Source organism: Diplotaxodon limnothrissa, linkage group LG16 (genome assembly GCF_057381915.1).
Source record: "Diplotaxodon limnothrissa isolate DT_005_m linkage group LG16, D_limnothrissa_male_GT1.1, whole genome shotgun sequence".
Taxonomy (NCBI): Eukaryota; Metazoa; Chordata; class Actinopteri; order Cichliformes; family Cichlidae; genus Diplotaxodon; species Diplotaxodon limnothrissa.
This window is the reverse complement of record NC_140611.1, coordinates 20,387,274-20,414,956: the sequence shown is the minus strand read 5'-3', so window position 1 is coordinate 20,414,956 and position 27,683 is coordinate 20,387,274. Positions and strand designations below refer to the sequence as shown.

Below are 27,683 nucleotides of genomic sequence, written 5' to 3'. Positions count from 1 at the left end.
GCCTAAGCTGCATGTTGGGCAGCGTTGCTAACAGATGGGGAAAAGGAGGCAAAAGGAATCCAGACACTCAGTCCCAGACTAGATAGGAGGGAGAGAAGAAAGCAAGGAATAATTTAATTAAAGTGTAATTTAAAAGCTCAGATTTATTTATTTATTTTTTTTACTCAAAGAGGGATGTCTCATGGGTGTCTGTGCAGATACTGTTCAATACCAGTCAGTGCTACATGATTACATGTAGCAGTATGCGCTCACCGCCCACTGATCCTCTCAAAGATGTCATGATGAGGGAACACATGAGGTATATAGCTTTGCAGATGCAGTTACAGTGTGGGCGATGGGCCGCTGTTATCAAAAATGCAGTTTATCACAGTATTACATGCGCCTACACAGAAGACACACCCATGTGAAGTCCATTTACACTTTATCTTACATTTATGTTTGAAACGAGTGAAGGAGCCTTCTGCCAGTGATAAACGGTGAACGCACACAACTTATATTTTGAAGGCGAGTCAGTTGTGTTGCAAAGATTAAATACTGCATCAGCAAATCCCTTGAAAGAAAAGCAACACCATCAATAAAGCGATGGCCAGGTTTAGCTTCTCGCTCTGCTTCATATACCTCAGCTGTATTTAAAACACATCAGTGGCCCGCAGTGTTGCATGGCTGCCATGTTTCTTCACTACAACATGGCCTGTGTAGTTTATTTTGGGTTAGTCCCGCCTCACCATTTTGGTGCTATGAATACTTACTAGAGCATCAAATGTGTACCAATACCCTGGTGAGAAAAGTCCCCTCCACTAAAGCTCAGCTTGCTCTAGTTTGAGCAATATTAGATCAAATTTGCTCTGTCCAGTGGTTTGGGCATTTTTCATAAGACCACAATTTGTGATTAAGTGGCTGTTGAATGATTTATGCAGATGGGAGGGAAGTCAAAGTATTAAGAGAGACAGCAGGACTGTGGTTGTGCTAATATTTTGTAGAGAATGCATGAAAAATATATAAATTCCAGGTTTGTCTTCTAGAAAAGTGCTCAGTTTGTTACATTGTTACTACTACTGGTATTCTGTTACTGGTTTTATTGTTAGCATTAAATGCTTAGAAGAAGACACTTCTTCTGATGATGGACATTTTCCAAAAAACACCACTGATCACTCAGTGCTGATTTATTCACATCACCCTCAACATGGGCATAGTGTTTTATGCAGAGGCCTCTGCTGTTCCTCCTAGCATGCAATCAGAGCCTGAGCAGGCTAGTTGTCAATGCGTCACGTATGCGTTTGTGAGTAACCTTCCTCCTGAATTTTTAAAGTATTTCTTAACTCTTGCATTTTAGCCTTATACGATTTACAGCCTCCCAAGCTTGAGTTCCTCAAGACACTCTAATGGCTTACTTTGGGCTCATTCTGGCCATATTTAAAGGAAATGGGAAGTCTAAGAATAATTGGGTGGAGAACCCCCCAGATACAGCATCCTTTCATGGTCAGTGCGCTCCAGAGTTCAATGTACACAACCCCGCCCTCCAGCACTGGTCTCGTCCAACCAGGAAACAAGGAAATGATATCACTGTCTGCGGCCACTGTCGGGGCAACGGCCGTTATGACGCACGGTTGTGTGCTTCCTGCCCACAGGGAGAGATACAATGGATTCCCAGTTAGGCTGCAAGAAAGCATCAATTACATCAGCATGAATACGGCTTCTTTCTTAGGAAAAGATGCATCACAGCTAAGAGGAGAGAGACAGGGTAATAGGATGGGGATACATATTTAGATCACAAGTTTTGAGTTAAATTCATGCATTTTCCAAGATTGTGTTGTTTTTCTTAACATGTTTAGATTACAAGTGTCTTTTCTATACAGTTTACATGATTTCTGTCAGTGTAACCATGTTTTTTTCTTTTCTATTGTTGCTTCTCACCGACAGAAAGATGAAGTGTATCTGAATTTGGTTCTGGATTACGTGCCTGAGACCGTCTACAGAGTGGCCAGACACTACAGCCGAGCCAAACAGACTCTGCCTATGGTTTATGTGAAGGTAAAAGCTCTGTCTGTTTAACAAGGCTGAAAAACACAGTTTAAAGTGAACTTGACGGACATGTTTCCAATCTCATATTTTTTATTCTTGGAGTCTACTATAGTAACTTTCAAAACAATCCTCATTGGTGGAGCTCCTTGGTTTATCCACTGACTGAAACAGTTCGCTTTAGCAAGCCTTCCTTTAATCCTGCTTACTTCTGATTGGTATCTCTTTGTAAACAGAAGGTTAAAACGGAGCATGGGCGGATGTACTATGAGATGACCATGTAACAATTCTGAAATACATAATAGTTAATCGAATATCTCTGGTAATTCTTACCGGTAGTTACAGCAACTTAGTTAAATCTGAGTTAGTCTGGTGAAAGCTGCAAGTATAAAGACTGTAGATATATCAGTAAAATGGGGTGTGGGCTTTTTGTGTGTGAATCAGTCGTGATAAATTTGGGCTTGGAGAATTGTTATACTTTTAATATGAGACAAGCTGCTTGTAGGTCCACTTTAACCACACTACCCCACTATGTGTCCTTTATCTTCACATTTCTTAAAGTACGTATTTTTCTTTTTTCTACAGAAAGAATATTATCAAATCAAAACATTTTTTTATTAAACAGCTGTGTTGGTATAAAATGTGGCTTAACTCTTCTAGTTGATTATGGGGCTCAGTTTTCATCCAGCATCATAAGATCCAGATTTCACTGAGGTGTGTTATCAGCTTGTTTTTGATAAAAGCTAATTTATCATATTTTGAGAGCTTCACTGCTAAACACTAAATATAAACAGCTCAACAAATGAAAATTTTTGTCCTTGCATATCCCATCTATTTTTGCCCGTAGACGACTTTTACTAACTTTTTAACGTTGTGTTTTGTACAGATCTTAGATTTAGCTAAAAATCATAAAAAATCTCAGAAACAATCTCTGTCTTCAGATTTCTTTTACACAATGTGAAACTTTACTGCTTTGTTGGTTTGCATCGTGTGTGCACACATGAGATGCTACTTTTTAGGACTTACTTAGATGACAGATGTGCGAAACAAATTGGGAATAATTAGCAGAGGCACAAAAAAACCTCCATCTGAAGGACTTTTCTGTATCAATGAAGCAATTAAAAATAAAGCACACCTACTGTTTACTACACCTGCTGTTCCACTGAGCAAATTCTCTGCTCAGTTCTCTTTGAAAGTAAATCCACCATTGTAATATTAATTAGGATTAAACAACTAGTTCACTGTGTTAACAAGTAAAACATTTTTTGATCTTATTTGTAAGAATAGATTGACCTGAGGCGGCAAATTTGAAACAAGAAATGAGTTTGGATTTAAAAATTTGCTTTCATTTTAAAACGTGTGTGTCTATAAAAACACTTCATATACTTAATTTTATCTCTACAAAAGCTGAGTGACAATGTTTAGGAGTTAAAAGAAACAGTGTGTGAAACTGGAGTCTAAACATTTGCTGTAAAACTCATTCTCTGGAGCTGAAATACAGCCCAGAGTTTCTATATTTTAGTGCTGTAATGGAAGTTTGCTGTTTCTCTAACCTCTGTGTGTGTATTTGTGTGTGTGTTTTCCTGTGTAGTTGTATATGTACCAGCTCTTCAGGAGCCTGGCCTACATTCACTCGTTTGGTATCTGCCATCGGGACATCAAACCCCAGAATCTGCTGCTGGATCCAGAGACGGCTGTTCTCAAGCTCTGTGACTTTGGCAGGTGAGGGACAGTCATGTTTTACACTGATCTGAGTTTTTTCTTTTCTTGGCATTTACAAAAGATGTTCACATTGGTACCGCTGTGATGTCCGATAACATAAAAAGTGAGCGCCAGCAACCAGTTAGCTTGGCTTAGCATGGACAGTGGAAATAAAGGAATGGGTCTTCTGGATCTGTGTGAAGGTTTCAGAAGGCTTCTAAGTAACATTGCTGCTCATCCTCAGTATTTAGCAGTGTCCTGAAGACAGCAAATCACACACTGTAACTATGCACAACTAGAGCTGGGCGATATGAGATTTTTTCATATCACGATATGTTTTTTTCATTTCAGGCGATAACGATATCTATCACGATATGAGCCAAATAACTATTTGTAAGATTTAAATGTGCCGTTGCTCACAAGTAAAATGTGAAATAATCAGCAGCTTGTTTTTATTTAAATATTTATTTCCCATAATAAGTTCAACAGGGTAGATGTACTTAAGGAACATGAGACTTTTTCAGATAAATAAAGGCAAATATTGCAAACTACACACAAGGCAGCCGCTAAAGCGTTTAAGTTTCAAAATAGAACAAACGAAACAGACTAAATTGTCAATTCCACTTAGAAACAAAATATTAATTCTAAAAATAAATCTTAGTTTGTTTTACAGAAGAACAGACAAAACTGACTAACTTTTGTCAATATCAAATAAACTGAGAACTAAAAGGAAAATCTCAATCTCTCCTTGTTGTATAGCTTAGCTTTTCAAACAGTTTTAACAGTTACTTTAGTCTGACAAAAGCCGAATGACGAATTAGCGCTTCCAGGCAGAGACTGAGGCTACGTCCACACGTACACGGGTATTTTTGAAAACGGAGATTTTCCGTTTTCGTTTTAAAAAATAATCCCGTCCACACATAAAGGCAGAAATGAAGGAAAACGCTGCTATGAACATGCCAAAGCAGCAGGTGGCGCTAGATTCCTAACCGTGCAGAAATGTTGGCTAATCAGAAGTCTAGAAGCCTCGGTGGGAAAAAGTAAACAAAGCTGGGGCATAGAAGCAGAACCGAGTCGTATGTGTGGACGGACAGTAACTGTGTGTATATGTAAGCATCTAAACACTGCAGAGAGTAGAATTAACAGTATTGTAGAAATTCATTTCACCGAAACAATAACGTGGCGCACAGTGTGACGCATGCACCAGTTTATTGTATTTCCAGACTTGTTTTCGGCACAATTTACAGTGCACGCTACTCTGTTTTTTGTCAGACTTGAAATAGCCGAAATACCTTCACACTACGGAACTTCTATGGCTCTTCCGTTTGACAATCTCTCCGGCACTGGAACCATCATCTGTTTTCTCTTCGGTCATGCTCGGTTGATTTTTCTAGTCGGCACACTCATTTCCTCCATTACCCGCTGGCTGCTTCCCAAACAAACACACGTGTGGCTTGGCACTTGTGCTGTACGTAACAAGTCACGCTACGTGACGCTGCGGCTGTGATTGGTTCGGCTCTGTGCTACTTAATTTGGATTGGCTGACCTTTTTTTTTTTTTTGAGGACAAGAGCGGCGAGGTCTATCGCGATAGCTTAATTTCTCTATCGAGTAAAAGTTATATCGCGATACATATCGTTATCGTTCTATCGCCCAGCTCTATGCACAACCAAGAAAAAGGCCCTGTAACACTGCTGTACATCATTCTTACACCAGATCATGTTGGAATTAAGCAAACGAGACTGACCCCTGTTTACATCTCTTCTCATATGACTTTATATTTATGAGCATGAGAATGAAATCAGTCTCCATACCTAGTCAGTCTGTTTCCCCAAATGTTACTCTCTTCCTTTTGAAGAGTTTCACCCTTAAGCTGATGCACACTGTGTGGCTGCCTGGTTGAACTGAGAAAATAGGTGAGGCCATAGTTAAAGTCATGTGGTGCCATGAGTCTAGGTTTACTCTGTTCCTGGGAGATGAGCACACTGTACCCTGAAGAGAGGTAGATAAAAGTGATGCAGCCACCATCATTGTCATCATACCTGTACCTGCCCTACAAGCCTGTGGAAGCAGTGTTATGATCTGGGGTTGCTTCAGTGTCTCAGGTCTAGGTTCAGCAACATTATCTGCCCAAACATGAGGACAGCGGCTACCTGAACGTGCCGAATAATCAGGTTTTTTCCTTGTTCAATGGAACGGGCACATTCCAAGATGACAATGTCAGGATTCACTGGGTTTAAATTGTGAAAAGAGTAGTTGAGAGAGCACGAGACATCATTTTCACACAGAGTCCAGACTGTATCTCCACTGAGAAGCTTTGGGATGTGCTGTAGAAGACTTTCAACCAACTGTCCAATTTGTTCAGTTTGTTAGTGGAAAAACGTGAACCACCTCTGGAGTGAAAATGTCGTAATAAATGTTGCTTAAACGTATCAAAACAATGCCATGGAGAATGCAACGCCTAAATCCAGCAACATAATAATGTGGGAGCTGTTTTCAGGCGCATTATACAGGCTCTAGAAAGTGTGCAAAAGTCAAACTGAGATCAGCGTGCGTTGTCGAAAACAGATGATTTATTTACTTTTCATTCGTTAGCATAAATGCTGATTATATTTGTAGCAGAAATGTAGAAATCTTCCTTTTAGCTGTGTGTTTGATTGGATATGAAGTCCACTGAGGTTTTATCACACGTGTAAATCCTCAGTACTGGGTGTTTCTTCAGGTTCATTTTTTCCCTTTTTTTTGAAGTATGCAGATGGTGGTGATGATGATTATTTGCTGTGATTTTGTGTGCAGCGCTAAGCAGCTGGTCCGTGGAGAGCCTAACGTGTCCTACATCTGCTCTCGCTACTATCGAGCCCCTGAGCTGATCTTTGGTGCCACTGACTACACTTCCAGCATAGGTAGGCTAACTCGAGCAACAACTCTCGCTGCCTGACACATGCACATTCATCAGGAAATTATGAGATCGTGTGTTACTTATGATAAATGGACTGGTTCTTATATAGTGCTTTTCTACTCTGGTTCAGCACTCAAAGGAGTTTATAAGCTTTACAGCAAGTCGTCATTGCTCCTCTTCTGCTTTTACAATCGGACTCCTGCCTTGTCCTTTAGATGTGTGGTCAGCCGGCTGTGTACTGGCAGAGCTGCTCCTGGGACAGCCGATCTTCCCTGGTGACAGCGGAGTGGACCAGTTGGTGGAAATCATCAAGGTAATGACCGTACTAACCGAGAGTATTCCAATATTCCCAAACAAATACAGCTTCAAGTTGGATGTAATATTACTCGGGCTAATGGTTCCACCCGTGTGTTTCAGGTTCTCGGCACCCCGACCCGAGAGCAGATCCGTGAGATGAACCCCAACTACACTGAATTCAAATTCCCCCAGATCAAGGCACATCCATGGACTAAGGTGAGTCAACAGGTACAGGAGCCCTTTTACTTCTTTAAGATCCACCGCAAAAGCATTCTGCCATTCCTGTTTTGCCTGCATGCTTCGCAACCATCCAACATCATCATCTTCATCTAACAGACCTGCATGTGAAATAGTTAATGCCATAAATGCACAGAGTTCTAAAAAATAAAAGATGCAAAGAATTTGCATTTACTGAAAATTTACTGAACTCAGCTCACACTTATCTCCCTCAGATCGAGATTATGGAATCAGCAGCACTCGTGCTCAGAGCAGATGTGCTGACTGGTAGCTAGCAGCAATGTGCGGATGTGCAAATCAAATATTGAGCACCAGGCAACGAATCTGAGGCGCCGTGTACTTTTTTGCATCAACTGTTTCAAACTCGGGGGGGGGCGATGGATGAAGGCCTTGAAATCCTTCTCAGTGTTCCCGAACGTGCCATGCAGTTGTGTGATTTCTTGGTGTTGATGCTGCCAAAGATGCTTTTGTTTAAATGTTTAGTGAGAGTCTTGACCAAATCACATCAGCCAGACAACTGGCATCCTTAACTGAGAGTAAGGGTTTTTTTATTTCTCCAATTTTGAATAAGTCAGTCCTGAATTTTATATTAAATTTATACAGTGGGGCAAAAAAGTATTTAGTCAGCCACCGATTGTGCAAGTTCCCCCACCTAAAATGATGACAGAGGTCAGTAATTTGCACCAGAGGTACACTTCAACTGTGAGAGACAGAATGTGAAAAAAAAAATCCATGAATCCACATGGTAGGATTTGTAAAGAATTTATTCGTAAATCAGGCTGGAAAATTAGTATTTGGTCAATAACAAAAATACAACTCAATACTTTGTAACATAACCTTTGTTGGCAATAACACAGGTCAAACGTTTACTATAGGTCTTTACCAGGTTTGCACACACAGTAGCTGGTATTTTGGCCCATTCCTCCATGCAGATCTTCTCGAGAGCAGTGATGTTTTGGGGCTGTCGCCGAGCAACACGGACTTTCAACTCCCGCCACAGATTTTCTATGGGGTTGAGGTCTGGAGACTGGCTAGGCCACTCCAGGACTTTCAAATGCTTCCTACGGAGCCACTCCTTTGTTGCCCGGGCGGTGTGTTTTGGATCATTGTCATGTTGGAAGACCCAGCCTCGTTTCATCTTCAAAGTTCTCACTGATGGAAGGAGGTTTTGGCTCAAAATCTCACGATACATGGCCCCATTCATTCTGTCCTTAACACGGATCAGTCGTCCTGTCCCCTTGGCAGAAAAACAGCCCCATAGCATGATGTTTCCACCCCCATGCTTCACAGTAGGTATGGTGTTCTTGGGATGCAACTCAGTATTCTTCTTCCTCCAAACACGACGAGTTGAGTTTATACCAAAAAGTTCTACTTTGGTTTCATCTGACCACATGACATTCTCCCAATCCTCTGCTGTATCATCCATGTGCTCTCTGGCAAACTTCGGACGGGCCTGGACATGCACTGGCTTCAGCAGCGGAACACGTCTGGCACTGCGGGATTTGATTCCCTGCCGTTGTAGTGTGTTACTGATGGTGACCTTTGTTACTTTGGTCCCAGCTCTCTGCAGGTCATTCACCAGGTCCCCCCGTGTGGTTCTGGGATCTTTGCTCACCGTTCTCATGATCATTTTGACCCCACGGGATGAGATCTTGTGTGGAGCCCCAGATCGAGGGAGATTATCAGTGGTCTTGTATGTCTTCCATTTTCTGATGATTGCTCCCACAGTTGATTTTTTCACACCAAGCTGCTTGCCTATTGTAGATTCACTCTTCCCAGTCTGGTGCAGGTCTACAATACTTTTCCTGGTGTCCTTCGAAAGCTCTTTGGTCTTGGCCATGGCGGAGTTTGGAGTCTGACTGTTTGAGGCTGTGGACAGGTGTCTTTTATACAGATGATGAGTTCAAACAGGTGCCATTCATACAGGTAACGAGTGGGGGACAGAAAAGCTTCTTACAGAAGACGTTACAGGTCTGTGAGAGCCAGAGATTTTCCTTGTTTGAGGTGACCAAATACTTATTTTCCACCCTGATTTACGAATAAATTCTTTACAAATCCTACCATGTGGATTCATGGATTTTTTTTTCACATTCTTTCTCTCACAGTTGAAGTGTACCTCTGGTGCAAATTACTGACCTCTGTCATCATTTTAGGTGGGGGAACTTGCACAATCGGTGGCTGACTAAATACTTTTTTGCCCCACTGTAAGTCACTGTAGGTGCACCCATCAGTTTCTATATTTTATTGGTTTTTAAGTTTTTTCAGTCCCAATAATTATTTGAACAAAGAAAAAAATATCAGACTTTATAAGAGCAAGAAGGGAGAAGGATGCAACACCATCGCTGGTAGAACTCTACATTTTAAACACTTGTTACCGGATCTGACTGGTGATTCAGAACATGCCGTTTTAAAGTAGCAGTTAACCCTGAAATGAAAGTTGACTTACCCGATGCTTCAAAACAACTGAAGCATTTAACCACGACTTCCGAGTTGCAAGACTTGCTTCAGGGAGGAGTTTGATAATGACGCACTGGTTCATCGAGCTGAAAACAACCACTTTCTTTGTTCTTGACCACCTGTAGCACAATGTCTGGGCCTATTATCAGCAGCATCAGAGCTTTGGCACAGGCTCAAAGCAAATATAAGATCTGCCTGATGTTTTAGAGTGGACTGATGTTAAACCTGTGCTATCCTGCTTCAGTCAGTTACTTCATCAACTGCCACCCTACCTCCCAACATCACGATGTTGCCTCGTTGCTTGTTTTAACTCCTCTTGAGAACTAAACAGGTTTTAAAATCTAAAGGACAGTCTCTCTTTCTTAGCTAAGCACAGCTCTTCTATTTGAAAAAGCAATTAGCCAATCAGGAGGGAGCAGGGCTATCAGGCCCTCCTGTTCACCTCCGACGTGCCTCGCTGTGGTCGCTCTCTGCAGCTGCATTTCATTTGCTACTCACTGCTACAGCAGTCATATGCTTCCACTGATTCATTCATAGCACGCCTTAAAAAATGCATTGGTCAAAGTGCATTAGCTTTCATAGGATATTAGTAAAGATTCATTTTTCATCCAGTCATATGCTCTGTGTGTGTGTGTGTGTGTGTGTTGTATATGCGTTTGTGCTAAAAATACTGAAATGTCTCTTTTCTTTGGAAACTCGTGATGTTCTCATTGTTGATTCGAATTGACGTTCAGGTGTTCCGACCACGTACGCCTCCGGAGGCCATCGCCTTGTGCTCCCGCCTGCTGGAGTACACGCCCACGGCCCGCCTAACACCCCTAGAGGCATGCGCACACTCATTCTTTGACGAGCTGCGCGACCCCAGCATCAAACTGCCCAACGGGCGAGAGAAGCCCTCGCTCTTCAACTTCACTACCCAGGGTAGGCGCACTCACAAAGCATTCCTCGGAAGAGAAACCATTCATTTAAAAAAATAACACCTCTCCCAAAGTCCCATTTGCATTGTAAATACGGTTTAAACACGAATATTAAAATAACAAATTCAGGGGGATCCAAAGCCCTGAGGGTTTAAAGTTTTTCTGTTTTGAATAATTCACTTTACTTTATTTAGATACTCCAATCTAACAGATTTTTTAGAAGAATATAAAGTACATTTAAAATTTTTTTTTTTTCTGGGACATATCGGTTATCTCGTATTCACAGTAGCATTTATCCGTAAGGAAATCTAAGCACATCTTAAAACGCCACTTTTATGTTATCGCTGGTCTGCAGGTAACTTTGTAACAGCATAATGTGGTAATGCATTGTGTGTTCTTCTTCTTTTAGAACTATCTAGTAATCCTTCTTTGGCCTCCATACTCATCCCTGCCCACGCCCGCAGCCAGGCTGCCGCCTCTACCCCAACCAATGCATCTGCCACCACAGGTTAGAGCCACGCTACCTCCGTCAGACCCTTGTTTTATGTGGTTAGCTGCTCTATATTTATTACTTTGAAGTACTGGTTGTGGCTTTGTTTTTCAAATTAGCAGTAAGCAATTTCATCCCCTAAAGGTCAGCCTCTTTAGTTCAATTTAAGTTCAATTTAACTTAAGCCAGAAGTTGTTTTGCACTCATGTCTCCGAGCACTAAACGCTGCAAACAACAACACATGCTGTTTTCGTCGAAGGGTTGACTTTACTTAACATGCCACCTCAGTTTGGCAGTATCTTAGGTGTTTTCAGCTGTGAGTTTGGCTTTTAATTATTAATAAAACAAGATAATTGAGTTTTTGTTTTTTTTAAATTGTGACACCCTTGCTTTGTTTTTTGCTATAAATTCTTCGCACTGTGCTCTATTACAGCAGCGGCTTTTGCCCGACACCATAGGCCCAAACTCACTCCCAGTCATGTGACATGCTTAGCTTACTTCACATTCATTAATTATTGCGTTTCCACTTCAAAGAACTGCTAAAAAAAGTTTAGTGTTTTTTCCCATCAATCCATGGGGTTTCTAATTGTTTTTAAATTGTGTGTTTTTCCAGAATTTAAAATTCCTTTCTTCTCATGTATGCTTATGTTTAACCTGCGTAGCATTATCGATTCACATTTGCTGCTTATATTGTTCAGTGTGGTTTGTATACACAGATTTGTATCCTTCGCTCTCATTGTGTCTCTGTAACTCTTTTTCTACCTTTATCTCTAAACCAGCTGTTCAACTGAGCACTTCCTCTTCCTGTTCATAGATGGCAGCAGCACAGAGCGAGGTCCCACCACCACCACCGCCTCTGCCTCAGCTTCCAACTCCACCTCCTGAGCCCACAGAGCACCTGCCCCGCCCCGGTCTCAGCCCCGGCCCTCAGCCTCTCCATTGCCCTGGCCAGGGGGTGAGCTCTGCTCAGCTCAGCTCTGCCCTGCTCCTCTTCCCCGGCAGCAGCGGAGCGATGCTGAAGCAGGCCGGGTTCGACAGCTAACTGACCACAAACCTAGCATCCCCAGTCTGCCTCTCTTATCCCCAAACCCGGCCTCAACATAAAGCTGTTTGAACTCTTCTCCATCCTCCGTCAAAGATGCCTCTCCGTGCCCTCTCGACAGGGAAGTGAAGCGCAGGGCCGAAGATGTTATCGACTGTACTGTTGATTTAAAAAGTACACTGTACACGTATACACAATGCTAGCCTGCTAAGAGGACAATCTGTAGAAAAGTCCTGAGCTCTCCCCCTTTTTTGCCCTTTCTCTATCTGGCCTCCCTCTCCATTGTTCCATTTTTCTGCATCCTTTGACCTCTGACCCCTCCGTCCCCTGGCCAACCCCTCCTCCTCGAAAAAAACAAAAACGAGCCCCACCCCCCTTTTGGTTCTTTCTGTAGTGCATGGCCTGAGTATGGTAGGATCACCTGGGGGCCACCAAGCCCTCTCACATCCACTTCCGCAGACAAGGCATGAGGCTCACGCACGCGTATACACACACACAGACACACACCTACACCCTCAAACACACACATCCTCACACACATGGATGCATGATGATCCTGGTGTATGTGGGAAGAAACAGTCCTCTTTGGGAGGACATGTTTGGACAGTGTTGTTTTTTTGTTTTTTTTCTTTGCCCGGGGTTATTTTTAAAAATGGTTGGCGATCTGTTTTATTCAACTTTGTTTTTAATTATTTTCTTTTTTGTTGTTTTTTTTTTGTACTCCTGGGCAGACGTCTTTTGGATTGCCACGTGTGATGGATGTGACATGTATCTGGTCCTGTGTGCTTGTATAATATATACATACAATACAAAACAGACATGCATACACACACAGTTTATATATTACTTTTCCTTATGTATAAAAAGTATATATAGATATATGTATATTAACTACAATGGTTCAGAAATCATTTATGGTGAGCTCATATGTGGCAGAGCAGTGGCAATATTTGCCGCTGCCTAAAGACAATAGATTTAGATAAGGTGGTGTTTTGTTATTATTTTATTTCTGTTTTTGTTGTTGTTCTCTTCTTTGCTGGAGTGTGGTTAGATTCCAGCAGCCACTTCCCTGTGTCGTCTGTATTAAGGCTGTAGATGGATTTAGGGCATCGCTCTATTCCCCGTCTTTGTACTGGCTCTGTCTGTAACAGTGTTTCTGCGACAGTGCAGCGTCTAGACAAACGTGTCCCCCACCCTTTTCCCTCTCTCCCTCTCTCTTTCTCTCGCCGTTTCTGTGAAGAATTCGAGGTTGGTTTTCACGCTCGACTCTCGGCCCGCGGTCTTCGGCGCACCACCGGCTGCCTCGTGCGCTGCGACCACCGACCGGAGCGCCCCTTTCTTTTTGTCCCCCTCCACCCCCGCAGCACATAGAGCCACTCGGTACAGTCTGACGAATCGTCTTATTTACGGAGAATACTCACTACATTTAAACAAAAAAATTAAAAAGATAAAACCAACAAAAAAAAAAATTCAGAAAACAAAAAAAAAATCACACACACACAAGAAAGAAAAACTGAATTTGTACATACAGTATAAATGCTCCTCACCAAAATTCTGACTTGTATGACTTGTATGTTGTTTTTTTTTATGTTGTTATGTTGATTTTTTTTTTTCTTCCATGTTGTGTTCAAGGTATGTATATATGCAGACCCATGTACTGTTTATGAGCAAAAACAAAGATGACAAAGGGTGAGGGAACGGATGAAAAAGATTCAAAAACAAACAAAAAAATGAAACAAAAAACAAAAAAAAACAGAATCAGGGCAAAACTGATGTTGTGTATGGATATTGTAGATGACGACGACGATGATCAGCTTTATCCAGCCATATGTTCAATCTTACCTGTACAGTACAGTAGATTACAGCTGTATTATTGTAACAAGAACTAGTCATGTATAGTGTAACTATAGTTTGGAGTGCCTTTGCTTTCATACACCTTCGCCTTGTTTCCACCCTCACCCAGCCCACGCCATCAACCCCCCCACCCCCACTGTCACCGCCCCCCTCTGATATTGTGACTCTCCCTTTTGGTGCTGTTGAATGTCCTGCTGTCCGCGTGCTCACTCACGCGCCCCCTCTTCCACCCGATGCACATCCTCTCCCTCCTGCTCTTTTCATTGCACACTAAATGTAATATACAGACATTGTTAATTGTAAGGATATTTTTTTCTTTAACTGAAGATATAGTAGACAGGTGTTTATTTTAATAGATGTTTTATCTTGGGGGGCACACACACACACACACACGCATACATACACGTGTACTGCAGTCCTGGCACAGATTTGGGGTATGAAGTGGGTGGGTGGTGTGCTGTGGACGGCAGCAGGGTTTTAAACAAAAAAAAAAATCAAACAAAAAAAAAAGGCCTCATATATTATATTCGATACAGTGCAGTTTCTGTATTACTCGCAGTGTTGGTTCTGTTACCAAAGCCAAACCATCATGTTGTGATGAGCCATCCTCAGAGGCAATAACTCTTCTTCTTCTCTTCTCTTTGGATGTTTCGTTGTTTCTCCTCCTGCTCTTGAGTATTCAGGGGGGTGAAATTCAGTAGCACCTAAGGGGTCAAGTCATGTAGCCTTTCTCCTGTCTCTCCCGCTTGCTGTAATTTTGCATTCATGAACGTGTTGCTACCCTCCACCAGAAGGTTGGACCACTTCACCCCTGCCCTCTTACTCCAGTTCAATTAAAGCACCACAATGGCTACCAAAAAAAGAATAAAAGTGTATAAGCTAGTATAATATCTTATACTGACATATACACTAGTGTCATGCTGACTGGGTTAAACTGGGGTAATAGAAAAGAAGAATCTTAAGAAAATACTACAAAAACATCCTGTATAACAGTACTACTACTTGAATGCCTCTGTTTGTGACTGAAATTTCGATTTCTTTTTTTGTTTGTTTGTTTGTTTTTGTTTGTTTGTTTTTTCCTTTTGTTCTGTGAAGGTATGCTAAATGTGCGCCTCTGTAAATATTCCCTCTGCGTGCTCCGAGGAATAGTTCCCTGGTACTGTAATTTGCATTAAATAAAGAGTAGGATAGCCTGGAAATGATCATGAAATTTGTCTGTTTGAGATTCTTTTACTGTGTTTGTTCCCGTCACTTTGTAGACATCGGATCGATTTTGTTAAAGAAAATTCAAACCAAAGTAGTGGCAGCTTAAATATATCTGACATGTATGTACATTGCTGAAGTGGCAGGGACACATATTATATATTGTAAATGGCAATTTATTAGGTAGACCTGCTCAACTAATCATTAATGCAAATATGTATTCGGTTGATCACATGGCTCTAGCTCAGTGCATTTAGGTGTGTAGACATGGTCGAGAGACCTGATGAACTTCAAACAGAGCATCAGAATGGGGCAAAATGGGGACTCTGAATGTGGTGTGGTTGTTGGTGCCAGACTGGATTATCTGACTATTACAGAAACTGATTTCTACCACCCAACCATCTCTAGAGTTCACAGAGATTTATCTTAGAATTATTAAGAGAGAGAGAAAACATCCAGTGGATATAACCAGGATACATAAGACCATCTCTGAATGCACGCGCATCGAACCTTGCAACAGAAGACCACACTGGATGTCACTCCTTTCAGCTAAGAACAGAAAACTGAGGCTACAGTTTACACAGGCTTATCAAAAATGGACTGGAAAAACACATCTGCCCTGACGTCTCAAGTTCTGCTGCTGTGTTCGGACTGTAGGGTTAAAAAATTTTGTGAACAACTTAAAAGCGTGGATCCCTCCTGCGTTGTATCAACAGTTCAGGTTGTTGGGATATTTTCTTTGCGAACTGGTTTTTTGAACATGACAATGAAGTCACTGTAGCTAATTGGCCTCCGCAGTCACCAGATGTGTAATGCTGTCATGTCAATCAAGTCTCCAGCACTTCAGCCTGTGCCACAAAGAATTAGGTCAACTCTGAAGAACAAACCATGACCAGCCTGATACTTTCACAACATATCTGTTAAAGTGTTTAGTGAGTGTCTTTTTGTGTATATTACAAAACCAGCATGGCAAAACTCATATGATCATATAGATTCACACAGATTTATGTTTACATATTAAGAGTCTGAAACCTTGCTAATGGTTCAATGATGCACTGGCTTAAAATAAATGTGTTTGAAAAAAGAATATCTTTATTACAACATGATGCACAGAGATAACAGAAGCATCAACAGTGAATCACAAAGTCTATAGTAAATAAAAGTAAACAAATGTGGAGGTATTCTGTGCCAGGTAAATCCAAGGATTTCAGTTAGAGTGCCAGTTTCAAGTTCAACCCAAACCCATTAAAAGTTGCCCTTTAATGATGATCTGAAGGCAATAGCTGAAAAATCGCTTTGGATGTTCTTAGTTCTTGAAAGAAAAATAGTAAAAAACTGTGTCCTTTTGCTTAATCTGAATCAAATGGAACAACTGCCGGGTACTGTACACAGAAATCTTGAAGAACAAAACTCTCAACTCTCAAAGTCACATAATGAAAAAAGTTCTCCTTAGTGCAAAGAGAAGACTCGAGTCTGCCATCACAAATTAAGGTGGACAAAGAACTGACAAAATAAAAAGTTCCTCCCTTGGGGCGTGTTTATTTAATCCATTAGATCAAAAGTGATCAACAAAACTTCAGGACAGTCCAGATGTTTGCAGTGCAGATCAGCCTCACAGACAATCTGTTTTTCTGTGTGTGGCCAGAGGGGGGCAGTGTTTGTCTTTATATGCCATCAGAAACGCTCATGTCAAGCATTTTTCATTCATCACGGTTTACAATAAATGAACATTAAGGCACCAAAAGCACAAAACTAGACCAACAACAAAATTCTACATTTAAAAAGCAGCTTTTTCGGAGTCACAACACTGACAACACTCGTTCACTCCCTCTCACCTATATATTTTTGTCCTGTCAATATTTAAGACAATTCAATTCCATTCAATTTTATTTATATAATCACAACAAAAATCGCCTCGAGGCACTTTATATTGTACAGTAGATCGCACAATAATAGATACGGAGAAAAACCCAACAATCATATGACCCCCTATGAGCAAGCACTTTGGCGACAGTGGGAAGGAAAAACTCCCTTTTAACAGGAAGAAACCTCCGGCAGAACCAGGCTCAGGGAGGGGCGGCCATCTGCTGCGACCGGTTGGGGTGAGAGAAGGAAGACAGGATAAAATATGATTCGATGCAGAGAGGTCTGTTAACCAGAGATGGGCAGTTACTATAATCTGATTACTTTTTTCAAGTAACGAGTAAAGTAAGGGATTACTATTGCAAAATCGGTAATTAGATTACCTTTACTTTCCCGTAGGAACGCTGCGTTACTGCGTTACTAAAACCGTGATTTTTTGCGAGAATGTCTCACGACAGTGACGTAAGCGAGTGCGCCGTTAGTGACAACAGCTGTGTGCAGATCAACAATGGATCACATATCGATTGTGGGAGAGAGTATGAGCGTGCAGCGTTTAAAGCGTGGAAGTACTGACCTTACTTTGAGTTTGATTCCATAAAAAGTGACAAAAATATTAGCGTCCATCGTGCGTGGGAAGAAAACTTTTTACAGCGAAAAAAAACCCCTAAACTTCCAAGCAAGCACCGAGTGCGCTATGACGTAATGGGAAACTCACAGAGAAACTCGCGGATTCTTCAACTGACCGCGGCACACCTGCACCAGGGTAAACCTCCGCCTACCCCCAGTCCTGCTTTACAGGTGAAAATAGAGCAACAGGACCGCTGAGTCTTTGACTTTATTTATTTTCTGCTGTGTTTTACTTGCATCTATTTGAAAGAGTGAGTGTAAACACAAAAAATATTTTATTTTATGTGCTGGAATGTGCAGATAATAGGTTTAAATGTTAAACTAATTTATTCAAGTCAGAGAATGTTGCATATAATTAAATCTTTGCTTGATGCATAAAGTTAAAAGATTAAAACTAATAAAACAAGTTAAAAAAAAGAGACTTTTCCATTTGATTACATTTTGTATGATGGATTATGTAGAAAAAGTAGAATTGGGCTGAAAGATCTATTGCTTTATCACCTATTCAGGTTGTAAATCGTGTTTTTAAAAAGTAACTAAGTAATTAATTACTTTTGAAAATAAGTAATCAGTAAAGTAACGGGATTACTTTTTTGGGGAAGTAATCAGTAATTAGTTACTGATTACTTTTTTCAAGTAACTTGACCAACACTGCTGTTAACACATAGTGAGTGAGAAAGGTGACTGGAAAGGAAAAATTCAATGCATCATGGGAATCCCCGGCAGCCTACGTCTATTGCAGCATAATTAAGGGAGGATTCAGGGTCACCTGGTCCAGCCCTAACTATATGCTTTAGCAAAAAGGAAAGTTTTAAGCCTAATCTTAAAAGTAGAGATAGTGTCTGTCTCCCGAGTCCAGTCTTCACTCTTTCGACACATGTAAAATAACAATAGGATACTTTCATTTAAGCGTCCCCATTAACAGTGCTTGTGCTGCTCATGTACAGCACACTCTTCATAAGTCATTACAGGAGCCTTTACTGACCATCTCCATTATGAGAGGACTGATGGTGTCAGGCTGGATGTCCTGGATCTGTAGAATCTGTTTGCTGTATTCCTCAGTCATTGTTCTCATCTCTGTAAAGCAGGCTATCACTTTGGGATACAGCAGGCTGAAATACAATAGAAAAGTCAATAACTGCAGTATGTAAAAACATTTCACACTGACTGGAAAGGGGCGAGAATTTGACATTTCACTCACTGTTTCTCTGGACCTGTTCTCCTGCAGTCAATCCAGGTTTTTAGCGTCAGCGCCAAGTTTTCATGAACTTTGTCAATCAAGCTGTGCTGCTGCACGCCTGGACGGTCTGGCAAATCAAGTAAAAAACAAATTTCTTTTAATTTGAAGCCACTTCGCCCTGAGGAAAATCTGAGAATGCATTTTTATTTTGGGCTGGGTACAAATGCACACTGTTTGTAGGGTTTAAATATTTACAGGGTTGGTTAATTATTGATTTGGTCCTAGCAAGGACTGGGATGAACTGCTGAAGAACGACCATCACCTGGAGAAAACAGAGACATGGCTTGCATGAGAACGTATTCTTCCTCCTGTAGGCCCAGTGTGCGCAGGGTGTGGTGAAATCTGAACAGAGGCTCCAGCAGACATGGCTGAAATCCCGCTGGAAAACACAGGAAAACGGGTCAGGAGCAGGACAGATACGGAAGGACAGTCTGAGGGCCACTGAGGTCTGATCTGTTCCCACTTTTCTCCACACTCCAAGAAACGGATTCAAATGGATATGTTTAGTTCCCACTTTCGAGTAAGCTACCATCAAGGTGATTCTGGCAGGGATTTATGTGTGAAAATGTGCAACACATGTACAGGCAAACCACAATCTAAAAGCTCATTCATGCAGAATTATCCACAATTAGGAAGGAAAAAAAAATCAGGGAGAACGATGAGCTCAAAACTACCAGCTACACAGTAAATATTCACCAAATACACAAAACACGTATGCCAGTCAGATATGCGCTCCAAGAACATGCTGCAGGATTTTCCAGACATTCTTGCAAAACTATTTTTGCACAAGTTCTAAAAAAACCAGGGGTGGTGATTTGCCACAACTTCCCTACAGTTTTTCCAACACACAAGGCTTATAAATGTAACTGACATGCTGTTAGCCTAGGAGCACTGAAACGGTGAAAGGAATTTGCACCAATAAAGACAACTAAAAGCCAGCGGAATAGTCGGGATATCCTTGGTGTGTTGACTGGAATCAGTCAGACATCATTTTATACTGATTTCTGTTGTTGTGGATGAAATAAAGGTACAGTTATTCCACTTGGCTTTGCCAGACAGATTGCACCAGTCCCAAAAAAATAATATCTAACAGATTATAAACAAAATACAAAGTATTTATAAAAGCATTTATACCAAAGACCCCTGTAGTTCAAATGTCATTTATGGTTTATGTGTATTTTCATTCCTTTAAAAAAAACAAAACAAGGAAGTGCTATTTTTAGTGTTTGTTCTCTGTGTGACCTACTTATAGGTCAGTCTGAGCAGTTAACTCGCAAGTAAAGTAGCATGAAGAGCAAACACCTTTGTGATGGATATTTGTAGCTGCACACCTTATCCAGTGTGAAAACTGCAGGTCAGCACCTTGAAAATTAAACAGAGCTATAGTCCCTGTAATCTCAACTTTCACCTAGTGCTCAGTGTGAATTCCTTATTCCTAAGAGCTGTTTGTCTAATAGTAAAAGGAAACCTTCAGACAGCGCGTTTGTGAAGCACTTTGGATCGAAAGAAGTAAAAACCAGTTTGACAGCATTGCAGTGAGTGTTTCTTAAGGAGTCATATTACACCACCGTGTGAGAACATGTGACAAGAGTGATAACAGACTGGACATGTTACTGACTGACTGTTGTCTGACTGCTTCAAAAATAAAAGTGCAACATGTGCATGCATGTTAGGAGCGTCAAATTTCTCTTTGTTCATTTTACTCCTGTTTAATAACAGTTTGCAACGTTACATATAGTTTAAAAGCAAAAAACTAGCGAGATCAGAGAATAACGACTCAACGTGTTCATCAAGTGAAAAAACATTTTGCGGGGGCAAAGGTCATTCAGTACACGTTACATGTTATTTAATCAGGTGTACAGAATTTGTGATCAGGGACGTTACTTTGAGTCCTCAGACAACACACACCTCAGAGTTACTCCAATTCAATCAACAACAGACCATAATTGTCTCCATTACTGAATGCATTTTGTATTTTTGTATATTGACTTGGTTATAAGCACTAAGTCCATCTTTATGAACAGTGAAACACAGTGAAACACCTACATTTGCAGTTTCTCACACTCTTTGGAGTACGTCAGCATTTTAAACTGCACAGCCACTCATTGTCACACTTTTTTCAGCAAAAGCTTTCATACACCGCTGCAGTCTTTGCCAGCACCAAAAAGCACCTCGAGATTGCTAACACAGCAGATGATTAGGGAGCTAATTAGGCCTAATCCTCCACTATCCTCTGGTAAGCAGCGTCAAATGTAGAGACAAATGAAGAAAACAAGTGTCAAAAACTAAACTGCAGTTCCTCTAATGACCACTTGAGGCTTCATTCATTCATCATGCTTATCCAACTCAGGCTCACCCCGGGGCTGCAGCCTATTCCAGGTGCCAATGAAATAGTGGACGGTTACACCAAACATCGCAAGGCTAACAGACAGAGAGCAACAACCATTCACACCTATTTAGATTCAGCAATAAGCCTAACATTGGATTTTCCTGAGTGTGTAGAGTCAGTTGCTCATTTTAGGCCATATTGTATAAAACATGAAGTTCAACTTTTCTAATTTACATGTCAGAAAGGAGGATTATCCAGGACATGCTCTTCTCTTCTGGGATGGTTTGAAACACACAGCAAGCCATAATAATTGTCAGATAAACTATTAAAAATGCTCCAGATGATACAACATCACAATTAGCTACTGCAAGTAGTATCAAGCCTACCAGACACCTATCACTGCCAGGACAGGTATCAATCAACTCAACAAACTCAACTATTAAGGTGAGTGAGTGGTTAAAACCTCTCACCTCAGAACACATGAAGCAGGAAACTATCCACAGAAGCCAAAACTTTTTTTTTGTACCAGGTTGTAAACTTGCTAAACTGGTTGGCAGTTTTAACGTGGGAGTCTGGGAACTGACTTGCTTTTTGAGCCAGCCTCAAGTGGCACCTAGAGGAACTGCAGTTTTTGCCACTTGTGCATAGGTCTCATTTTTCAGGTCTGGAGGTCAAGTCCCACTGACTGACTTTGTTCAGAATTTTTTTTAAAATCTCTCTTTAAATGATGCTTTGTCACAAGTGTTCAGGAAAGTGGCCACTCTAAGTGACAGTCTGACTTCACCTAATCTAATCTAATCTAATCTAATCTAATCTAATCTAATCTAATCCATCCAACTGTAAGAAGTCTTACCTCGTACAGCGTCATCTATGCAGTATGTAATATGGCCACATTCCCATGTGCTCGTTTTTGAGTTGAACACCATGTTGAAGCGGATCTGCATTATTTCAAACGTGGCTCCCTTCAGCAGAGATATTTGGTCTCCCATGGTAAGAGACCTGTAAGACACCAGTTTGACATCAAGTGTCGAAAACGTGCCGACTGAATATAAATATCCGTTGATGTACACATTTACCGGAAGTCTTGGAGACTTTTGGAAAAGCTAATGACGTTCTGGATCATGTAAGTCGTGAGGTCGGCCACATGCGGAAGAGCAGTGAAAACACATCTGTTTTCGACGTCATTCCGTATGTGGTGTTCTTGTTTTTTAATGGAACTGTGGAAACAGGAGGAGGATGAAGAGCATGAGGTGGCAGATGGCGATGATGTGGGCTCGGTGGTAGATTTACTCGCAGTGCTGCAGCCGTTTCTAGGGCACTCGGTCAGAGGGTTAAAGAGCTTGCTTGCCGTCTGCTTGTGCGTATTCACAGGAAGGATGTTTCGGTCCATAGGCTGAAAAAAATCAAAGATCAATTACACAAGTTAAAACAAAGATGATGATTGGGCGTACCCCCACCCATCCTGGGTGGGGGTACGCTTCAGAGTTTGGTAGGAGACTATATCTCTGGTCTGCTGCCTGCTCTCGAGTTCGCGTTTAAAGTTGCCTCGAGCCTGGTACACCACTGAAGACTAGGGTAGGAAAAGTAAGGGTTTTGTTGTTTTTAGTGTTTTAGGCTGGGAGTTGCACATAGTAAATCAGTGGCACCAAACTTGGTAGGAGGTTTGAGACCATTCTTGATTATGGTCTGTAGCTGAGGCAGGTAGGCTGTTTTTAAGTTGGCATTGTGTGCACACCCTGTGTGTGCATATGTCAGTGTGGATGGATGCTAATGAGATCCTTGTGAGGTGAGTGTTTTGTGCTGTGACTTTTAGTGTTGTGGGGAATATGGCTATTTTGTTGGATCACTTGTGAGTGTTGTTGGCCAGGTGATGGCAATAACACTGTGGGGTGCTGAGCCACCCTTGATGTGATCATTGTGTGGCCATAGCTCTCCATTTTGTGGTTGGTCACTAGTACGCTTGATTTACTGAACTTTTTGGATTAAAGTAACTTGTTGTGGTATAGGGCCACTTGTATGTGACTGTTTGTGTGGTGGAGACAACAGATCACTTAGTTGTGATTATTTGTTGCTACTTTTGGTTTTGTGTTGTAGCAGATCAGGTAATCATTTTGGGTTTGTGACTGTTGTGCTCCTTTGTGTTGGTCACATGTTACTTTTTGTCTGTTCAGTGTGGCAACTTCAAATCCTCATGCCCATCCATGCTTAGAGATGCCAACTATAACGTGAACACTGTGCTTCTGTTAGCTTTAACTTTTATTTATTTAATTATAAGGAACTGAAGGCTTCAGAGGGGCTTTTAATAAATTTAAGGGTCCTAGAGGAACCCTTTTAAGGGAGGAGGTGTTACGTCCCTCTGCAGCTTCTAATCGTCTCAGTGTTTTCAGCTGGTGCTAATTGGCCACACCTAGTCAGGTGTGGATAAAAGCATACCTGAGGCAAGCTTTCCGGCAGTGCACTAGTCTTTGCCTTGGTGGCACCAGCCATTTTAGCCAACCTGGTTTTCCATTTTAGGATGAAACCTCTTCTCACCCACACTCTGTTATTCGTCTCCTTTTTTTATGTTGCGGCTTTTGAGCCGGGTCGTAACAATGATGAAGAGCTGAAACTGCATGCATTCACTCACACACCCTGAAGCTGCTGAAGCGGGAAAATGCTGAGTCGAATGTGCTGCGGTGACCAAAGAGCAGTTCCTGAATACGTTTTTCTTGTTGGAATGAAAGCTCCACTGGGGAGTTAAGCATCTTATTCTTCTTGATTTGGACCCTCCTCTCCTGCACCTTTTCATCAGACATGACCACTGAACAAGCACAAAAATACAAGCATTTACTATGTCAAGCATGTCAGCATAAAACAACCTGATCTGATTCATAATTTCTTCTCAAGGCATGAAAATTATGTGTATCAATTTATTGTATGACATGATGTAAACATGCAAAATGATAACAAGCATTCTAGAAACTGATGGGTGCACCTTTTATAATACCACACACTTCCTACAGTGACTTAAACATTAAGTATAAAAGCCTTTAGATGTTACTTACTGTCTTTGCACATGCCAATGGCCTGACATTTGCGCATGCGGCAGGCTTGACAAGACCGGCGGCTGTTTTTCGTTATAACACATTTATTCAGGAATGGACAACGGAGCTGGTTTGACCTCTTTATGTTACGTCTGAAATGAAAAACATCCACTCACAAAATAACAGCTTCATGCCTTAGGTTTAACTGCTTGTTAATGCAAATATCTAATGAGTCACAATTTGCACAAGTTTACTGAAATTGCACAACAAATGTGCAGTCTCAAGTTCTGCCGCAACATTTGTTTGATAGGGTCAGAATTTGGTGTAAACAACATGAATGCATGGATCTCCACTCCATTTAGGCTGGTAGTGGTGGTGTAATGGGGTGGAAGATATATTCTTGGCACACTTTGGGGCCCTTAGTACCAACTGAGCATCATTTAAACATGACAGCCTACCTGAGTAATGTGCCTGACCATGTCCACAGTGCACCCATCTTCTGATGGCTGCTTCCAACAGGACAATGCACCATATCATAAAACTCAAATCATCTCAACCTGGTTTCCTAAACATGACAACAAGTTCCCTGTAATCAAATGCCCTCAATAAAAAGCTCTCAGTAAAATAGAGCACCTTTGGGATGAGGTGGTCTGGGAGATCATGGATGTGCAGTAACTGTGTGATGCTATCATGTCAAAATTGACCAAAATCTCTGGGGAATGTTTCCGGCACCTTGTTAAATCTATACCACCAAGAAATAAATCAGTTCTGAAGGCAAAAGGAGACCACCCTGGTACTAGCAACCTGTACCTAATGAACTGTCTGTACTGTGTGCACTGTGTGGATTTAATTTGTGAAGGTGTTGAAATGAGAGAAGGTCAAATTAAGAACCAAAGTAGATGAGAATATCACACTGACACCACCTTTTATGCCAGAAATTGAATGTTATCTGACCACTCAGCTCACCGACAGCAGCCCATCTGAATAACAGGGACAGAGAGAGCTTTGGTGGCAGCAAAGTGAGGTTTATATAAAGAATACTTTGGCCTAAAGAAGTCAAATAATAAACAAAACTGAGCACACTTCTAAATGAGACAGTTCAGAGAGCATATATGGTGAACAGTATAATAATGTTCAATTAAAAATCAAAATAAAAGCCATTAAAATAAATGGTTAACTTCAATACTACAAAACTCTAGTATTTGGGCTCGCAGTGATTGATGATGATGATAACACATTGATGACACACAGCTTCCTATCTGACAGACATCTTGAGCTTCTCGTTGTATAAACTCTTTAAAAAAAGGTCAGATAATTTTAAACGTTTTACAGCTGAATGTGAGGAAAACTGAAAATGTGATTAGTGTTAAAGTTAATATATCTGTTACGTAGTTACAACACATTTCAAACATAACAAGCTTCTGACTCAGAGTAAATCATGTTTTCATTTATCACGAGCAGACTAGACCACTGTCATTTCCTGTTTGTGAGCCGTCCTAGTAAAAGAGTTCAACTTATTCATAACACAACTACACCAGTCCTAACTAGGTCAACAAGTCACAATCTAGTCTTCTGAAACCTGCATGTGCCACAGAAAGAATACAATTCAACATCCTACAACCTCCTACAACTTCATGGTTACTCAGGTCACAGTGAACTGAGGTGGCCTTCAGATTGCAGAGCAGACGGTGTCGAGCTTATTTCACATTTTGAGCCTATGAAAGCAAGATAGTCACTGTATCTATGTATATATCTATGTATATAGATACTATGCAAGATGTTGTATATGTATAAATGTAGTATAGAGAATGTGCTTGTGTGTATGTGTGTATATCCGGTCCTCACGATCGCGTGTCTGTTTATTTGGTTGACAGGGTGCTAAAAGTACAGAGGTGCTGAATTCAGGTGAACTGAATTCAAATTAACTTATAAATACTACTTAAAAAGTACTTTTTGGGCATGAAAAAAAAAAGATCCGAAATGTGGTTTCACTTTATATGATATTAAAAATTTACAATATAAGCAGCCAATTAAATGCCATGAACATCCCCCACACCACCAAAAAAAAAAAGTATTAATGACTGCCTGTACTCTTGATTACATTACAGTGTGTTTGGCATCACTGTGTTGAAAAATGAAGCGGATGCCAATCAGATGCTTTCCAGATGGTAAAAGCAATCTGATGGTATTTTTCTGTGTTCATAATTATATTAATTTTGACAAGATTCCCAACACCACTGGATGTTTTACTAATGACTGTGGTATGAAGCTAAATATGTTGCACTTGCTGTGTACCTCTCTCCTGACCTATTAACAGAGATTTGAGCCACAAATTTCAAGACCAGTTGCCACTGATGTTTAGTCCAGTTCTTGTGTAATTTGGAATACCTCCACCTTTTCTGCATGTTTTCTTCCCTTAAGAGCAGATGGATGAACTGAAGGGCCAGATGCATCTCTCTGTGTCTCTCTGTGTCAGGTCTTTGCTGGATTTTTTTCCTCTTTCTCAAGGACATGACTTTTAGAAACTGTTCATCTGCTGGAGATGATGGAGTTTTTCTAACCCTGCCACTTCTTCTTTTGTCTTCTACTTCTACTGAAAATTCTTAAGGACACACTGCTGAGATATGCCAAATTTTCATCTAATATTTCTTATTAGATGAACTAAGTTATTAGTTATGTATGGACAAAACACTGGTTTGAGTTCAACCAGGAGCCTTTTATGCTCATCAGGTACAAAAACTGAGTGAGTGAAAATGACTGAGAAAGCAGCAAATGTCAAAAGAAAATTTTTGGAAGACCTTCTGGAAGACTGGAGAACTATTGCTCAAGACCACTTTAAAAGATTACAAGAAAGTCTGGCTCCTCGGAAGGAAGATCACTAATTTGTCATTTCACATTCACAAGGGATTCTTTTCATGACAAAAATTTTTCTAAATATAATTAAAAACATGAGAGAAACTCTAGATACAGCAAACATAAAAGCTGGACTATTTGTTTTCTAAAAGCCCTTAAACAGCCATTTATTGCTTGATTCATGATGTTATTAAATGTTGAAGAGCTTTACCTGAAGAAGCCCTTGCAGCCTTCACAGGTCAAGGCATTGAAGTGGTAACCATTAGCCAGATCTCCACAGACACCACACACTCTGGACTCCTCATCATCTGTCAGCTTCTCCTCCTCATCCTCTTTATTCAGCCTTGCGAGCACTTCACTGATGATCTGCACTCCAGCGGCCTTCTCGCTCATTCTCACCCGAGAGATAATCAGATTAGTCTGGCGTCACTGCCTTCACATCTGTTCTGGGCAAGATTGATTCAGTAAGAAATGGAAAGGTTCCCTGTGAGATCAGGCTTAGGTTTAACTACTATCAGCACTACTACGTCACAGTTAATGTACAGGATACACACTGTATATCCTACGTTATTGTGCTATGATACTCTTAAATGAAAGGATATGACCATAATACTGTGGCTGAACCATTTGCTT

General features: G+C 41.0%; 2 protein-coding genes across 4 annotated transcripts in view; one reads left to right on the top strand and one right to left on the bottom strand.

Annotated features, from left to right (window-relative positions):
• The window catches only part of gsk3ba (glycogen synthase kinase 3 beta, genome duplicate a), a 37,281-nt gene extending 22,172 nt beyond the window's left edge, over nt 1-15,109 (top strand). Inside the window, exons 4-11 of one of the 3 annotated variants that reach the window (XM_085374975.1) lie at nt 1,921-2,031; nt 3,611-3,741; nt 6,516-6,622; nt 6,834-6,931; nt 7,036-7,131; nt 10,344-10,530; nt 10,936-11,034; nt 11,831-15,109. In XM_085374975.1, the coding sequence (XP_085231101.1) occupies nt 1,921-2,031; nt 3,611-3,741; nt 6,516-6,622; nt 6,834-6,931; nt 7,036-7,131; nt 10,344-10,530; nt 10,936-11,034; nt 11,831-11,901 (900 nt within the window). In that variant the 3' untranslated portion in view covers nt 11,902-15,109. Of the gene's footprint in view, nt 1-1,920; nt 2,032-3,610; nt 3,742-6,515; nt 6,623-6,833; nt 6,932-7,035; nt 7,144-10,343; nt 10,531-10,935; nt 11,035-11,795 lie in introns of all 3 variants that reach the window. The other 2 variants (XM_085374974.1, XM_085374976.1) reach the window with 2 other exon arrangements.
• Nucleotides 15,110-18,560: 3,451 nt separating this feature from the next.
• Nucleotides 18,561-27,446, bottom strand: nr1i2 (nuclear receptor subfamily 1, group I, member 2). The gene is made up of 8 exons (XM_085374143.1): nt 27,262-27,446; nt 24,219-24,349; nt 23,805-23,974; nt 22,251-22,567; nt 22,028-22,173; nt 19,108-19,224; nt 18,807-18,912; nt 18,561-18,717 (listed from the first exon to the last, which is right to left on the bottom strand). The coding sequence occupies exons 1-8, from the start codon at nt 27,441-27,443 to the stop codon at nt 18,561-18,563; spliced, it is 1,326 nt and encodes a 441-aa protein (XP_085230269.1). The 5' UTR covers nt 27,444-27,446.
• Between the last annotated feature and the right edge of the window lie 237 nt (nt 27,447-27,683).